General features: G+C 42.5%; 1 protein-coding gene across 3 annotated transcripts in view; it reads right to left on the reverse strand.

Moving 5' to 3' along the window:
- Positions 1-17,830, reverse strand: part of RAD9A (RAD9 checkpoint clamp component A) — a 215,201-nt gene that overhangs the window by 149,963 nt on the left and 47,408 nt on the right. For all 3 annotated transcript variants that reach the window (XM_073597289.1, XM_073597287.1, XM_073597288.1), the window contains 2 exons: positions 11,602-11,701; positions 189-298 (listed from right to left, as the gene is read on the reverse strand). In XM_073597289.1, coding sequence (XP_073453390.1) covers positions 189-298; positions 11,602-11,701 — 210 coding nt within the window. The remainder of the gene's footprint in view (positions 1-188; positions 299-11,601; positions 11,702-17,830) is intronic.

Consider the following 17,830-nt stretch of genomic DNA (forward strand, 5'->3'; position numbering starts at 1 on the left):
TGTCTGCACAGTAAGCAGTATAGGAGTGAAAAACAGAGCTCTGTATGAACACATCACAGTTTTAAGACAGCATTAACTCTACATCAGGAATTTGCTTATATTTAAAATACTTATGACTAACTCAAAAAAGGTTTTGATAAATGCACTTACTGCTAAACTACCCTTGTAAAGATAAAACATCCTCTTACCTACTTCATCCTCCACATAGTTCTTAAGTGTGACCTTTCCACAAGGACTGGCCATCAGTGTCACCTCTGCAAGTGTCAATGGAAAATGCACAACAGCATCTGAAAGCAGCCTAAAAAGGAGAGCCACGAGTACATGATAAATAGCAAGTTTACAGGAAATTTAAAAAAAAAAAAACCAAAAAAAAAAAAAAAAACAAAACACCACACACGCACACGACAACCATAAAAGCCGGAATCAGGTGGCCCATTCCATTTGTTTCTGTTGACATAAAATATTTTCAACCCAAAATTTCCCCACAAGCTATTGTTTTTCTTCTCACTTTGACAGCAATAGCCATCAAAAAGAAAAATAGATTTGAATAGATTTTACAGTGTGTACAAAAACGTTTTTCTTGAATTCCACTGAGGAACACAGGAATGTAGCAATTTTTAGACAAATGGTTTATACTACTGCCTTCAGTAGGTTTGCGCACCAGGAAAAAAAAAAAAAAAAAAAAAAAAAGGGAAGAAGGAGCATAAAGCTAGCCCCAGTTGTGTGAGCAAGCAATATATAAGGCCAACACCAGAGGGCCAACCGCGGGACCTTGTGTCCCTCTATGAACCAAGATTTTACAGCAGGTACAAAAATCCTGTTTTCTTTATTGTCCTTTTGGGGACACAGAAATTTAGGAATTCTTAGAAAATTAGGAAGTCCATCTGAGAGGTGGGCAACAGCCACCGAGCAACCCAGTAAATGAAAAATTCTAAATAGAATATCCAAAAAAATTAATGCCTGAACAAGGCTGAATGACAAAAAAGGGGAAGCAAATATGGAAATTGCTACTAACCAGAAGGAATCAGGTACAGTATTCCAAAGCAAGGCGGGTAGGACCACTGGGTGGAGAGAGTGAAAGAAAGAAAGAGGGCCTCAAGCAGAATATGGAGCAGATATACAACCACTGGATTACTTTTACAGGCGGCGGAAGGGGTCCCACCACCTTTTACAGGCTATCCTGAACGACTGATCTATAGATAGTTTAAAAAGGTACTGTAGTTTGTCACCGTCCCACTGGCATTACTCATAACACCTTTTTTATATTATACCAAAAAATGGGTATTAAATTAGGTTTGTTTTAACTAAAATTCAATATAAGTATCCCCCCCCCCCCAAAAAAAAAAAAAAAAAAAAAAGAACAGTTTATTCTCTAGAGCCTTTGCTTTAAAAAAAAAAAAAAATGGAATGGGTGTAGAGATCATACCCCTATTATAAAGGAAAAGATAATTAGGATATACTGTAACACAATAGACAGAAAGGGATTTCACATCAATAAATGGTACAGAAGTGTGATAGCTACACCACAAGTTGTCTGAATATACAGTATCTCACAGAAGTGAGTACACCCCTCACATTTTTGTAAATATTTTATTATATCTTTTCATGTGACAGCACTGAAGAAATGACACTTTGCTACAATGTAAAGTGTTGAGTGTATAGCTTGTATAACAGTGTAAATTTTCTGTCCCCTCAAAATAACTCAACACACAGCCATTGATGTCTGAACCGCTGGCAAGAAAAAAAAAAAGTGAGTACACCCCTAAGTGAAAAACGTCAAAATTGGGCCCAAAGTGTCAATATTTGTTGTGCCCACCATTATTTTCCAGAACTGACTTAACCCTCTTGGGCATGAAGTTCACCAGAGCTTCACAAGTTGCCACTGGAGTCCTCTTCCACTCCATGACAACATCACGGAGCTGGGGGATGTTAGAGACCTTGCCCCACAGATGCTCAATAGGGTTTAGGTCTGGAGACATGCTTGGCCAGTCCATCACCTTTACCCTCAACTTCTTTAGCAAGCCAGTGGTCGTCTTGGAGGTGTGTTTGTGGTTATGTTTGAATACTGCCCTATGGCACAGTCTCTGAAGGGAGGGGATCATTCTCTGCTTCAGTAGGTCACAGCACATGTTGACATTCATGGTTCCCTCAATGAACTGTAGCTCCCCAGTGCCAGTAGCACTCATGCAGCCCCAGGCCATGACACTCCCACCACCATGCTTGACTGTAGGCAAGATACACTAGTCTTTGTACTCCTCACCTGGTTGCCGCCACACACACTTTACACCATCTGAACCAAATAAGTTCACCTTGGTCTCATCAGACCAGAGGACATGGTCCCAGTAATCCATGTCCTTAGTCTGCTTGTCTTCAGCAAACTGTTTGCAGGCTATCTTTAGAAGAGGCTTCCTTCTGGGATGACAGCCATGCAGACCAATTTGATGCAGTGTGCGGCGTATGGTCTGAGCACCGACAGCCCCTTCAACCTCTGCAGCACTCATACATCCATTTCCCAAAGACAACCTCTGGATATGACACTGAGCGTGTGCAGTCAACTTCCTTGGTCGACCATGGTGAGGCCTGTTGGTGAGTGGAACCTGTCCTGTTGCTGCAGCTCAGTTTCAGGGTCTTGGCAATCTTCTGCCCATCTTTATGTAGAGCAACAATTCTTTTTTTCACATCCTCAGAAAGTTCTTTGCCATGAGGTGTCATGTTGAAATTCCAGTGACCAGTATGAGAGAGTGAGAGCGATAACACCAAATTTAACACACCTGCTCCCCATTCACACATGAGACCTTGTAACACTAATGAGTCACATGACACCCGGGAGGGAAAATGGCTAATTGGTTCCAATTTGGATATTTTCACTTAAGGGTGTACTCAGATTTGTTGCCAGCTTTTTAGACAATAATGGCTACGCGAGTTATTTTGAGGGGACAGCAAATTTACACTGTTATACAAGCTGCACACTCACTACTTTACATTGCAGCAAAGTGTCATTTCTTCAGTGTTGTCACATGAAAAGATATAATAAAATATTTACAAGTGTGAGTGTACTCACTTTTGTGAGATACTGTATATGCATAAGCAGCCCGAAATAAAGAAAGGAGGTTATTCTTCTAGTAAACATGTCCTATAAGCTTACGGAATCTGGGTACCATACTAGATCCCTCTCAGACCATGCCCCTTGCTGGGCCACCTTGCGCATTGCTCCCCCCGCGGGGCCCCGCAACTGGCGCTTACATTCCTTTTGGCTTTCAGTACTTGAAGACCAGGAGGATATTAGCTCGGAATGGCAATTCGATTTCAATACGAATCGCGACACCGCTCCTATGGGTATGATATGGGAATCATTTAAACTACATGTCCGTACGATTATCTCCCACCGTATAAACAGACTGAAAACCGCATCCAAACTCAAATTGACTCAAGCTACCGAACAACTAGACACCGACACCAGAGAATTTAGTTTAGACCCAACACCTGCCAAAGCATCCCTGCTTAAACTACGAACGAGAGTGCTAGACCAACTCCTTTTTGACAAAGCTAACCAGAAACTTCTCTTTTCTAAACAACGGGTATTTGAGCAGGGGGAACGGGCGGGCAAGCTCCTGGCATATTTAGCAAGACAAGACACGAGCCCCCCGGTGGTGGTCTCTTTGAAGGACCCTCAGGGCACAATAACATCGGACCCAGAAACGGTAACAAACATTTTTCGTAGATATTATGCTGATCTATACTGTTCTAAGGTGGGGGCCTCTGCGCAGGAGACCCAGGCTTTTCTTCAGAACATACCCCTTCCTAAATTATCAGTGCCCCAGATGCAAGAAATGGAGGCCCCAATCTCGACTGACGAGATAGCGGCCGCGATAGCTTCGTTGGCCCCAGCCAAGGCCCCCGGGCGAGATGGTATTCCCCTAGATTTCTACGCCACCTATTCCGAAATTTTAGTCCCTGAATTGTTAAAACTATATAAATATATCTTTGAGACCGGGTCTCTTCCACAATCCCTTAGACAAGCAGTAGTAGTAGTGATCCCCAAACCAGGCAAAGACCCCCACTATCCAGAGTCCTACCGCCCAATCTCGCTCCTTCAGGCAGATATCAAGATTCTAGCCAAAATATTAGCTCTCCACCTTAATCGCATTATCCTATCCATAATCCATCCCGACCAAACGGGGTTCATGCCTGGGAAAAATACAGCCATGAACCTGCGTAGGCTCTATATTAACATACAAGCAACACATGACACCGTCGGGGACAGAGCAGTGGTGGCGCTAGACGCCGCCAAGGCTTTCGACTCCGTGGAATGGGAGTACCTGTGGGAGTGCCTAAGGGGGTTTGGTTTTGGTCCTAACTTTGTCAAGTGGGTACAACTATTATACTTCTCACCGGAGGCCAGTGTACTTGTGAATGGGAGGACCTCGACACCTTTTCCACTTCAACGGGGAACCAGACAGGGGTGTCCACTCTCCCCACTCCTTTACGCCCTGGCAGCTGAGCCTTTGGCTATATCCCTTAGGGTACACCCAGACATTTAGGGTCTTAGACTAGGGAACCTGGTAGAGACGGTGAGCTTATATGCAGACGATATGCTGTTATACCTGCAGGATACCGGCCCGTCTCTCCAGGCTGCCCTACGGACTATCGAGGACTTTGGTAGGCATTCAGGTTTGAGTATAAACTGGACCAAATCACAGATCATGCCACTGGACCCAACGGCACCCACACACCCCTCCGCATCCCTACCTCTACAAAGAGTAGCATCTTTTAAATACCTAGGTATACAGATCACCAAAGAGCCCTCAGAATTTCTCCCCAACAATATTGAGCCATTATTTACATATTTAAAACTGCGTAAACAATCATGGGCAAGACTCCCATTGGGAATTATGGGTAGGATTAATCTATTCAAAATGGTGCTCCTCCCAAAATTCTTGTATATAATGTGGAACTCGCCAGTTCTTATTCCTCTTAAAACCTTTAAAGCAATAGATCATATTCTTAACTCATTTATATGGGGAACCAACCGGCATAAGCTGGCGTGGCACACTTTGAAAAACCCGACCTCTTCAGGAGGTACGGCTCTCCCAGACCTACATGCATATTATATATCGGCACAACTTTCACACTTATACCACCTCCACAAAACTGATACCATTAGATACCAATCCTTGACTTGTAAGAAACCAAACTCAGCTGCCCACTCCCCACTCCAGGTGATCTTTAGAGGCAGAGGCAACAGGAGGGGCTGGGCTATTCAGAACCCCCTGTTGCACCAACACAAGAGCGTCTGGGAAAGTGCACTTAAACTCGTCGGGGCGGATTTTTTCCACTCACACACACCACTATGGCACAATCCACAACTACCAGAGTTGAAGCAAATGTCGGGAGCGTCTACATGGGCAACAAAGGGTATAGTGTACCTGTTTCAGGTGATTTCCCCTCTGGGTGTAAGAAGCTTTCAATCGCTGCAAGATGAGTTTGAATTACCCTTACACATGAAATTTAGATATATCCAATTAAGGCATGCGCTGAAAACCCAATTTGCGACAGGATTTCCCAACATACAAATGCTCCCTATGGTTGATGTAATCATGGGAGAGGACCCTGAGAAATTAATCTCCACCCTATACATCACTATACGCACACGTACGGTAGCGAGAGTTGTTGATACAGCTAAGCTCAGATGGGAGGCGGATATTGGCCCAATAGACGACTCGGACTGGGATGAGATACTGGAGAATGTTAAACAAGCGTCACCTAAACTTTCTGACCGTCTTACCCAACTATACATTGTCCATAGGTCTTACCTTACTCCGGCCAGACTAACAAAATTTCGCCCCGACCAGAGCCCTGAATGCCCAAGATGTGCAGACAGCCCATGCTCTTTCTTCCACCTGCTCTGGTCCTGCCCACATCTCCAGAGCTACTGGGCACAAATCATCAAATTTTTGCATGACCAAATGGGCTCTCCAGTGCAGGTGGATCCCAAGCTATGCCTTATGGGACTGCTACCAGATATCACAATCGAGAAATACCAAGCCACATTCTTACAGGAAACTCTTTTCTGTGCCAGAAAAGTAATCGCCAAATACTGGATGCGGCCTCACTCTCTCTCAATCCAAAACTGGATTGCTGAGACCAATAGATCACTGCCCAACAAAAAATTGCTATACAAACATAGGGGATGCCCGAACAAATACAATAGAGTATGGGATAAATGGCTTGAAGCTAGCGAGACTTGTACGGAATAGCTTGATGTTGATATGGTACAGTGGTGTAATGCAATTATGATAAACTATACAGTTTGTAATACTCTCATATTCCAGTGTACACTATGATAACGAAATAGGATTAATAAAAATAACTAATGCTTTTGTGTTATGATATTGCATGGAATACAATAGGTTAACAACGAACCCGAGATACACTGTGAACACATTTTTTGTCTGATGTGCAATGCATTTCACGCCTGTAATTGTATGTTGTATACAATATCTATGTATGTCATGAACACGAATAAACATGTTCTTTTCAAAAAAAAAAAAAATGTCCTATAAGGCTCTACAGACTTGTAGTTTCCTCAGAAAGCTGAGAAAAAACATCCACCATCCTCGGAAACTAGAAAAATGTTTGGAGGCGGGGTTACATGGAGGTTGGATTACTGTTTTGTTTACCAGTGTCCAAACCTCCTTACGGTATCTAACCCCTTTATATACCTTACAGCCAAGGAAGCTGCCATCTTAGCCTTTGATCCACTGCATCTTTGTGGATAGGCATTTACAGATACTTGCTACCCCCCAGTGGACATTTATAGTAGCCACACACAATACACATATACAGACAGACATGGGGGGGAGATTTAATAAAACTGGTGCACACAGAATCTGGTGCAGCTATGCATAGTCTTTAAGACTTTTTGTTTGTCAACTTTTGCAAAAACTTATGCAAACACAAAGTTGTCAATTTAAGAAGATATTTCTCATACACAGTATGGGCATACTTAGGCAGGCCATACATGGTCAAATTCCGAACAAATTTTCTTTTCTTTTCAAAATCTGAAATTTTGTGCATTTTGTAAATCGGAGAATGCCACCATTGATTTTCGAAATTTGAACCACCAAGCCTTCAATTTCACCTCATGTTGCTACAGAAAAGAATTTGTGTCTTTTCTTTCCGGGAATTTTCTTTTCTTGCACTCATGTGCATTCCTTTTTCGATTATATCGCACGATTCTCCCATCATTGTGAGAAAATTGTTTGTTTTTCAAAAAAATTTCCAACATGCCTGATCACTTAAATTTGATGGCCGCACGAAAATCGGCTGTTGCCGTGTCCCACTAATGGTGCGAAATTCGAGCGAAAATTCTTTGGAAAGTTTTTCGAAAGAAAATTCTTTCAGAATTCGAACCATGTATGGCTGGCCTTAGAATTACAAACCGGAACACATTCTGCTACTCCCGAGTATGGGGATACCATGTATGAGACGCTTTCACTATCTGGACTGATAGTAACGGATATTGTATCTTGTGCATCACACAAATAAACCAATTGTATCAAAAATAGGATTTTTATAACAGCTTACCCGTAAAATCCTTTCTTTGAAGTACATCATGGGACACAAAGCCATAGCAGTTACTATGTGGGTTATAGGCCACCTTCAGGTGATTGACACTGGCACACCCTAAGACAGGAAGTCCACTCCCTATATAACCCCTCCCACTGCTGGGAGTACCTCAGTTTTTGTAGCAAAGCAATACATGTGTATACCAGAAAGAAGGGAGGGACCTCACTGCGCCCAAAGGCAATATCCTCATGACCTTTTACATCTACTAGAATCTGGTAAAGGCTATGGACAGAAGACCAAGTTGCGACCTTGCAGATTTGAGCCATGGAGGCTTGGTGATGCACTGCCCAGGAAGCACTAACAGCCCTGGTGGAGTGCGCTTTAACTTGAAAAGGTGGAATTTTCCTCTTTAAACCATAAGCTTGAACAATTACTTGTCGAATTCATTTAGAAATAATAGATTTTGATGCTGCCTGTGCTCTTTTAGGACCTTCAGGCAACACAAACAAAACATCAGTTTTCCAAATCTGAGCAGTCGCCTTCAAGTAGGCTTTGACAGCTCTCACGACATCAAGAGAATGTAGTGAATTTTCTTCCACAGAACAGGGTTCTGGGAAAAACGAAGGCAGAACAATATCCTGGGGTTTAGATGAAAACCTGATACTACCTTTGGTAGAAAATTAGGATGAGGATGCAATACAACCTTATCCTTGTGAATAATTAAATATGCCTCTTTACAAGAAAGAGCAGCCAACTCTGATACCCTTCTTGCAGAAGATATGGCTACCAGAAAAACTAGTTTCCTTGTCAGGAGGACCAAGGGAATATGTCCTATCGGCTCAAAAGGCTGTTTCTGTAATGCCGACAGAACTAAATTCAAGTCCCAAGGGTTCAGGGGTGGCCTAACCGGAGGACAACCCCTGGATTCACACTAGGAGACATATGCCTTCCAGAATCTGTAATATATCATTCTGGAGGCCGGCTTCCTTGCATTAACCAACGTAGACACCACTGACCCCGACAGCCCACGCTTCTTTAGAATGTGGGTCTCAATAGCCAACCCGTTAAATTTAGCGTTTAGCGGTAGGATGAATACCGGACCTTGCGAGAGCAGGTCTGGATGTGGCAGTAAGGTCCATGGGACCCCTACTGCCATCTTTATGATCTCTGCATTCCAAGATCTCCTGGGCCACAAGAATCACAAACTTTCCTCCCTGCTCGATCCTGCGAAGTCGTGGAAGCAGCAGAAAAGGAAGGAATGCATAAATCAGTGAAAACTGATTCTACGGACATACTAAGGCATCTGTTCCGCATGCCAGGGGATCCTTTGTTCTTGACACAAAGTTGTCGACCTTATGCACCAGCCCAAGCGTAAGGCCTGGAGAATAGAATCTTTTATAGCGTCTATTGCAAAACATAACGCTCCTGGTAGCTCGGCCAACTCTTGGGCCTGCTGATCAGGAATAATCTTGAGTACCCGTTTAAACTGGTCTCTCAAGGACTGACATACACCAATTGCTGCCAGCGCAGGCTGAGTTATTGAACCTGCCAGAGAAAAGTTGTTTAATAGGAGTTCCAACTTCATATTGGTTGGATCCCTAAGCATTTGAGCATTGTCTACCGGACAAGTCAAACTTTTATTCACAGAGGATATAGCAGCGTCAATTGCTGGAATTCCCCATTTTTTTATTAAAATTTTTCCTCCATAAGATAAAGTGTTGAAAACTTTTTGGGAGGGTAAAACTGCTTATTTGGGTGATCCCACTCAGAATACATAAGCTTTTCCAGCAATGAATGGATAGCAAAAGCATGAACAGCTTGGGGAGGCTTTAGCGAAAACAAACAAGAAGTAGGCTTATCGACCGACTCAGTTTAAAAGGTAGCATGAATGTGGAACGGACCAATTCAGTAAGAGGTTGTACCATCAATCTTTCATATTGTGAACCTGATCCTTCCACATTTGACCCCTCAGAAGAGGAGTCATCAGCCTCTTCCTGGTCACCCGAGAGAAATTCATCATCTCCTGCCCCCGGTTCCTCCGTTTGAGGGTCCTGGGTAAAAGAAAGGGATATATTGCGCTTAGTCCCATTCTGGGATGTGATTAAAGCCGCTATTCTCTGCTCCAACCCCAATATGGTTGAGGAAAAAAAAACTCTTCAGTAACACAGACAGGGGCTGCAGTGTTGGAAACAGCTGCGACACCTGACCGCCCAGATGGCTCACACTGACCAGCCATCTCAGAACTCTCAGGGGAAGATGCCATTTTTTTTTTAGAGACGTTCTAGGCTTTTTTGAGCTTGAAGGAGTCCCTCAAGCCCTTTTTTGGGGTGTTTCTAGCCCCCCTTCTGACCATAGCCCGATGCACAAATGCAGAGGTACTACCAGAAGAAATTGCATTCACTGCTTGAGCAATAGTCCAGCCACTGCTGCTGCTATTAATGCTCAGCCTGATGCTATTAGTAAATGTGTCAAGGGAATGCCTGTGTCACCAACCTCTTACATGCCCCTTTTTTGCAGGTGTCCCTCCGACATCTGTAGCCAGCAAAATTGGAGTTTTTAAACATACTCCCGCGCTGGACGTTGCAAAACGCCAATGCCCCGCAAACCCCCGCCCCTTCCGTCACATTGCAGCCCCCCAGCCCCTTTTTAAAAAGAGGGTTTTCCCGCGTGAGCGCGGGCCTCCGATCCGATGGGATCGGCGTGTGTGTAGGGAAGGAATGGCAAGGAGGAGATCTGAGACAAGCCGTCGTGCAGGGGTGTTGAAAAAAAAAAAAAAAAAAAAAAAAACAGAGCCGCATGGCCGATCGTTTTTGACTTCTCCCTATCCAGGGAGAGGGGGAGAGCTTTGTCCAGGTGGGGGGCGATTAGTGGAAGAAAATCCCCCCCCCCCCATCTTACCGGATGCCTGAGCTGCTCGTCGGAGGGAAGCCTGCTGTTTCTGCTGCACAGCGTGATCTTTGAGGAAGCATGATAAGGTACGTGCTCTAAACATGCCCCCAGTGGTGACTCTTAGGCATGACAACACTTTTTTTTTTTTTTTTTTTAAAAAGGAGACATTTCATAGGAAAAAAATTTTTTAAATTCCTTAGAAACCTCCACTTACTTTTCCCGCCGCAGGGATTTCTGTGATAAACAGACCCAATCTTCACCCCTCACGGTGGGCTCCGTTACAAAACCTTCAGGAACCGGGGACCTTCGGGAACCCACACTCCTGGACCTGTAAAGCACCCCACCAGTAAAACTTTATGGCTGAAAATACCAAAGCACTGGATCCCGGGGTCCAGCTCTCTAAAAAGAGAAGCGTTACAAGCAAAACCTTGTTTCTACGGACACGAGGCCCGGGTACCATTTAATTCGGCCTAGAAAAGACACCTTGAATGGATCCGCTTGCATAGCCTGCCCCAGCAAAGGAATTTTCCAGTGGAGCTCAGCACATCACATCTTTACTCGTGTCCAACACCTAAGACACTGGCAAAAAACTGAGGTACTCCCAGTAGTGTGGTGTGTCAGTGTCCATCACCTGAAGGTGGCCTATAACCCACATAGTAACTACTATGGCTCTGTGTCCCGTGATGTATGATTAAGAAACCAATGTACTGTAATAGTCTGCAGATTCACACTGTTGCATTAAGGCAGCGCCACTCATTTTAAACAAGACTTTTTTTTTCTTTTTTGTACATGTAAAAAAGTAATGATGTATTCATAAAAGCAAAAAAATATAAAAGCATTACAAAATGCACAATGTAGAAAGACAGTGCCATACCATGCACGATCACGTGCTGCAGCGCAGGTGTAACACATTGGGGTGTTTTTAAGAATGCACCTTGCTGCAGCATAACCGCGCCAACCAAGCCTAAAGGTTATTTTATTAAGATTATTAACTGGATTTAAGTTGAATGGCATTACAGTAATATAAAATAAAAAAGTGAATGCCCACACTCCTGACCACAGCCTAGTATCCCACTATAATATACATGAAGAATATCTACAGCATCTCTGGTAAAGACTAAAAATTTTATTTAATTTACTAACCTGGCTGGTGCTCGGAGCACATTTGGACAGGTGTCTGGATTGTATACAGCTTGAAGAGACTCGCAGTCCTGATATGAGAGATTGTGCGTTTTTGTTACACCTGAAATATGAAGAGAAGTAATTAGTAATAGGTCTCAATTACATTCCAGCACTAAATGGTCCATATAGTAAACTTGCTAAACATGCAAAGTTATCACATTAATGATTAAAATCACAAAGGGCATGCTTTGTGTCTTGGGGAAAAGATGTTGAACGCTTCTTTACAGCCAACTTTGTTGACTGCCAAAAAAAATAAATAAAAGTAAATGATGCATTTTAAATGCACAAAATATAATAATAATATAAAGTAATAACATTGTACTCTTGATCATGTAGGGTTTTTTTGCCTCTCTCTCTCTATAAACTGCCGGTAGGATTCTGAGAATGCAGATTTATGTAATTTGTTGAAACTAGCTAAGTAATATAGTTGACATGAATATAGAATTATATTTACATTTTGAGTCTAGGCAGATGTTTTGTTTTAACCCTTGCGCTGCCACTAATGTGAGGCATCGGTCGGAAGCTGTGGCTTTATACAGACAAGTGGTCTGCTTTCTGATAGGTGGGAGTTATGCGTCTGATTTGGTGCCTGTGGATGTGAATGGCCCAAAGACGCAACCCAAGCTGTCTCTTGTCAACGTGATCCCGTCAGCATGTATCCCAGGCTCAGCCGTTCGACCTAGCATAGTAGGCGTCTCTGGGTTGAAAGGAGCTAAAATCTATTTGTGATCCTCCTTATGGTGAATAAACCAGGAAGCAATGTGCAATATGTCTCTTCCTGGTTCAGTGCTGTCATTTCCTGGCAGTGTTAGGCACGGCAGCATCTAACAGGAGTAGGAGCTGTACCTACTAGATCATAGGTCTATTACAGAGAATCTGTCATTGCAAATATGCCATCACATATGAAACTATTGCTCCTCTGCCCTACAAGAACATTTAAAGCTTCACCTATGGGCAATATTGGTTATCAAAGTGGTCACTATTAGGCAGGCACGAACAATGTTTACGGGTTGACATGTTGGCCATCAATTTACTTGACTCAAGCTCATCTTTTAGGTTTTACAAAAAAAACGGGTAACATATTGCGTTGTGTGCACTAAAATATGTATTTGTAAAACTGCTGTGTTAACGTACAGCAAAAATTTTCAACTACCACCATTATTTTTTTTTCCTCCAGTGTTCATTTTCACAAAATGTAGAATGTCTATGGGTCTTAACTAATCGTTCAGACCTAAATAGTGCATTTTAAAACATGTGCAAAAAGATATGCAAAAATGGCTCTGGCAGAAAAAAAAAAAAAAGTGTTAAAGCCCAGTTGAAGCCTGAGAAAAATAAGCTGGATCAACAGGGGCTTCATGAAAATTTGGATCATTGCTTTTCCTGTAAAAATCCTTTGCTTTAAGGAGGTGTGACAATTTAATTTCCAGAATGCCTGTGGGGTAGCATTATGGAGGCGAGTCACACAGCCATTCGCACTCAGTTTGTTCTGACATGTTCTAACTTGTACTCGCCTGGATTACAGACCAGTTGACCCAGTCTTTACACAGAGTAGTAGAAGAAAGAACACGTGTGTGTGTTCTGCTGTTGGTGCAAAATGAGTGACATGGATTTGGAGCAGCGGATTTTGCGTGAAAATTGGTGAGTGAAACTTTAGCTCTGTTACAAAAGGCTTACGGTCAACATTCCATGAAGCATGTATTTTTGAAAGGCATAGACAGTCTGAAGGGTAAGTAGATGTAAGTAGATGTCCACAAAGACGCAAGAAATGGGCAGCCAAAAATGCAAATGTGGAGTGCAAACCCTTGTAGGTTCAGATCGAAGGCTGAGTGTGCAAATGATGGCAGAAGAATTGCACAAACAGGGAAACAATGCAGCAAATTCAAACAGAAGATTTGGGAAGGAGAAAGATTTCCCCAAAGATGGTGCCTTGAATCTTGACAGAAGATCAGAATGAATCTCGCCTTCAAATTTCATCTGATCTTTGCAGAGGTGTTTGCACATAATCCGTTAAGCGTTCTCAAGTTCATAGCCCAGAAATCCAATCTGAAACGTGACCAATCACCTTATTCTCCTGACTTAGCTCCTTGCGACTTTTATCGGTTTCCAAAATTAAAGAGAACACAAATTTGATGGCATTATGGACATCCAGCCCGCCACGACAAAGATCCTGACCAGCATTCAAGAAAACAAATTCCAGGAAGGTTTCCGGCAGCGGCACCGTCATCTAGAAAAGTGCATCACAGCCGCTAGTGTATAGATAAGATAAGGTTTTTTTCTACAAGCCATTCCAAGAATTACACTGTCACACCTTGTACAAGACTACATGGGTTATGCTGCCACCATCAGGTGAATTGACAGTGGCCAAGAAGGCAGTATATTCCCCGCCCAGATGTAACCCCTCCCAGATCAGCTAAGCCTTGGTTTTGTAGCAAGCAATGAGAACACAAAGTGGAGATGGTTTCCTGTTGTTCTGCAATGTACTCAAAAGGATTTTACAGGTAAACCAAAAATCCCAATGTATTATGCCTACATCACAGGACACATGGTACTTCATATTCATGACTACTTGGTATGTTCCAAAGACCTAAACACGAGGGGTGGACAACACAGCAACAAGGCCAACACGCCCCAAACAGAATAGGGGAAAACCTCACTACATAGACAACTGCAAGACATTTTTGCCCAAAACTGGCATCAGCAGATGCATAAACATCTACCTGGTTAATCTAACCAAATGTATGAAGGGAAGGTTAGGTAGCAACCTTACAAACCTGAACAGAAGCTTATTGCTGAATCAATCATTTAGAAATAATGGACACTCCTGATGGATTGAGCCTTGACCGGAGGGAGGAGCCTTGCCCTCAATACCATAGGCCTGTGAAATGAGCTGATGAATACCCCCTATAAAAATAGCGGTTAGTGAAGCAGTCTGATCCTTGTGGGGACCGTTCGGTAGAACAAGCAAGGGTTCAGACTGTTGAATTGAAGCCGAAGATTTACCTACTTGTTCACCACCTGTACAGCATTCTGCCAGTGACGTTGCCAAATACAGTGTACCCTGAAGACAGTTATCCACGGAATTCAGTGCTGCCCAACAGAGGCCATCCTTGCTTTTGCTTGCAGGGTCAAGGTCCTCTTGACTTCAGGGCTGTAGGCAACTGATTCAGATGAAGCCTCTACCTTCCCCAGCAGGGGTGTTCAAAATAGGCCATGAATAGGGTAATTAAATGAAGCCCCCAGAGAGACAAGTGTAGGCACATCCTTCACCCAAGGACACTAGCTAAACACTGAGGCTTAGCTGAGGTGGGAGTGGTTATGTCAGGGCAGAGGTTTTTTTTGGGGGTTAGTGTTCAATCATCTAAAAGGTGGCAGCATAACCCAAGTAGGGATAAGGGACTAGAGGTCACAGGCCTTGGGACTTTTTAGGTGTTCGATAAGAAATAATGTTTTTTGATGTTAATAAAAAATATATATTTTATTTACAAATTAAAAAAGACATGAGACAATTTCATAATAACAAATACATTAGTTCCACTAGGGATGTGATACAAGGGTTAATACCACTTTCTCGACACGTTTCGCTCGCTGGAGCTTCCTCAGGAGATAAAATGTGGCATCTAATCAGCTACAAATAAAAAAAATCTCAAATCTCTCTTGCCTTTAATAATTAGTAAAATATATTTTTTTTATTAACATCAAAAAAACATTATTTCTTATCGAACACCTAAAAAGTCCTGAGGCCTGTGACCTCTAGTCCCTTATCCTTTCTGTTGTCAATAATTGGGATGCAGTGTTCCTGTTTGATCCCTCTCCTCTAATCTGTTGTATGTAGCATAACCCAAGTAGTCATGAACGTGAGGTACCCTGTGTCCTGGGCTATACAAGCAAACAGATATGTGGTGTGATACGTCCTCTACTTCCTCTTGGATGGCGCAAAAAGTGGTGCCATCCTTGATACCCTGGGATTATGAGAAGTGGGTTAAATAATCCTGATCATCATTCCACACGGGAGAAGACCAGCACTGGATCAAAGTCTGTGGGGGACAGTATGTAAAATAGGGCAGGTAAATGCCAGAGCTGCTTTTTCATAGATGTTGGGGACTGATTTGTTTACTTTTTTTTCCTAATGTTTCCACTTCAAGACCAGGCCTTTTCTGGAACTTTGAGAAGAAGGAAGAAGAAGAATTTTACTACCCATAGGCAGCATCTTAAAAGCCTTTACAGGTTACCACTTTAGATGTACAGAGGAGGTCTAGTGCTAGAATTACTGCCCATGACCTGATGATCGCAGGGATACCACACGCGTGGGATGATCGCTGTTTGAGTGCTTGTCGACACGCACGTTAACCTTAGCGAGTGAGCACCTTTTTTTTTTTTTTTTTTTTTACACTGCCGCCATTTTTTTTTGATCCCTTGTAAACATCCTTGTGACTGCAATAGGCATATGACAGGTACTCTTTATGGAGAGATCATTAATCTCTAAGACCCCAAATCTCTCTTTTGCCCTTAAAAGCATTTAAAAACACCAAGATTAGTGTTTTAGAATGCTTTTGGATTTTTTTTAAAATGGCGCTGTTGATATCCGAGTATTGGAAGCAATGTCAGTTCATCGCTTCTGGATTAACATAGCCGACCAATGCCAATCCCAGCTTTGTTTGGCTCTCTGGCCAGTCCCCCTCCTGCTGCTTGTAATAGTGGTTAAAAGCCAAGTTCATCTTTTCCAGAAAATAGCGTATGTAGTCAAGGGGCCCCAGTTTTGTAAAATCATCATTATTTTTGTTTTACCTGTAGGCCATTTGGGTGCCCTCAGAAGCCTGGCTAGTTAGCAATCCCCACCTTATGCCGTGTTGCTAGGATGTGAAAACATTGGTTGCTCACTGCAATGCATATAGAAGAGGGAAGGTTAAACATGGGTGGCTAAACCGTAATGTAAAGCATGTCAGCATTCACACTACAAGGAATGCAATAAGAAGTGCAAGAACGAAATCAGGGCGGCAAAAAAGAAAAGAAAAAAGGAAGGACTACAAGAGACACAACAGAGGAGGGTAAAAAATAAAAAAAAATCCCAAGGAATTTTTTAGATATATTAACAGCAAAAAAGCGATCTCAGAGCATATTGCCCACATAAAAGACGATGAAGGGAGGATGGTTACAGATGACAGAGAAGGCAACTGTACTGAATGCTTTCTTCTCCCAAGTTTTTACACAGGAAAGGGAGGGGTATTACCGACCATGAGAGGATTGTTAATAACACATCACAGGACGTACCCTTGTGGCTAACAGAGGCCGGAGTCAAGAAAAGACTTGACAAGACAAGTAACACAAATAAATCACCAGGATCAGATGGCTTACACCCGAGAGTCCTCAAAGAACTGCCAGGTTATAGCTAGACTATTATTCCTAGTCTTTGCGGGCAGCATACTGACAGGAATTGTACCAGCTGATTGGAGAAAAGCCAATGTGTTACCAATATTCAAAAAAAGGGCAGAGACATATTCCTGGAAACTACAGGCCAGTCAGCCTAACATCAACAGTAGGTAAATTATTGGAGAGGATGCTAAAGGTACAATAATCAAGAATTTGTTGAAGAAAACAGCATCATTAGTAGTAAACGGCAGAGGTTTACGTATAGTCGTTCCTGCCAGACCAATCTGTTACCATTCAACGAGGAAGTGAGCTGCCATCTAGCTAGGGGGAGGTCTGTGGATGTGGTTATCTGTGGAGAGGATTCTCTCCTCCTCTGGGCAGCCTGCGAATTCTGATAAGAAGATACATTGTATCTCTTCAAGCTCTTTTATCAATGAGCTAAACTCTGTGTGGAGTTCTCAGTTTAACCATTTAAAGACTCAATCTTTTCTGACATTTGTTGCTTACAAGTAAAAATCCTGTATTTTCTGCTAGAAAATCACTTAGAACCCCCAAACATTATATATATATTTTTTTTTAGCAGAGACCCTAGGGAATAAAATAGCGGTTGTTGCAATATTTTATGTCACACGGTATTTGCACAGCGGTCTTTCAAACACAATTTTAAAAAAAAAAATTAATGAAATAAAAAAAAATAAATAAAAAAATGAGCAGTAAAGTTAGCCCCTTTTTTTTTCGTCAAAGTTTTGATTACCTGTTTTTTGTGTATTTAATATTTAAGATATCGGTTTTTTTTTTAATCTAAATTATACATACAAGTGAA

Source organism: Aquarana catesbeiana, linkage group LG08 (genome assembly GCF_042186555.1).
Source record: "Aquarana catesbeiana isolate 2022-GZ linkage group LG08, ASM4218655v1, whole genome shotgun sequence".
In the NCBI taxonomy this organism is placed as follows: Eukaryota; Metazoa; Chordata; class Amphibia; order Anura; family Ranidae; genus Aquarana; species Aquarana catesbeiana.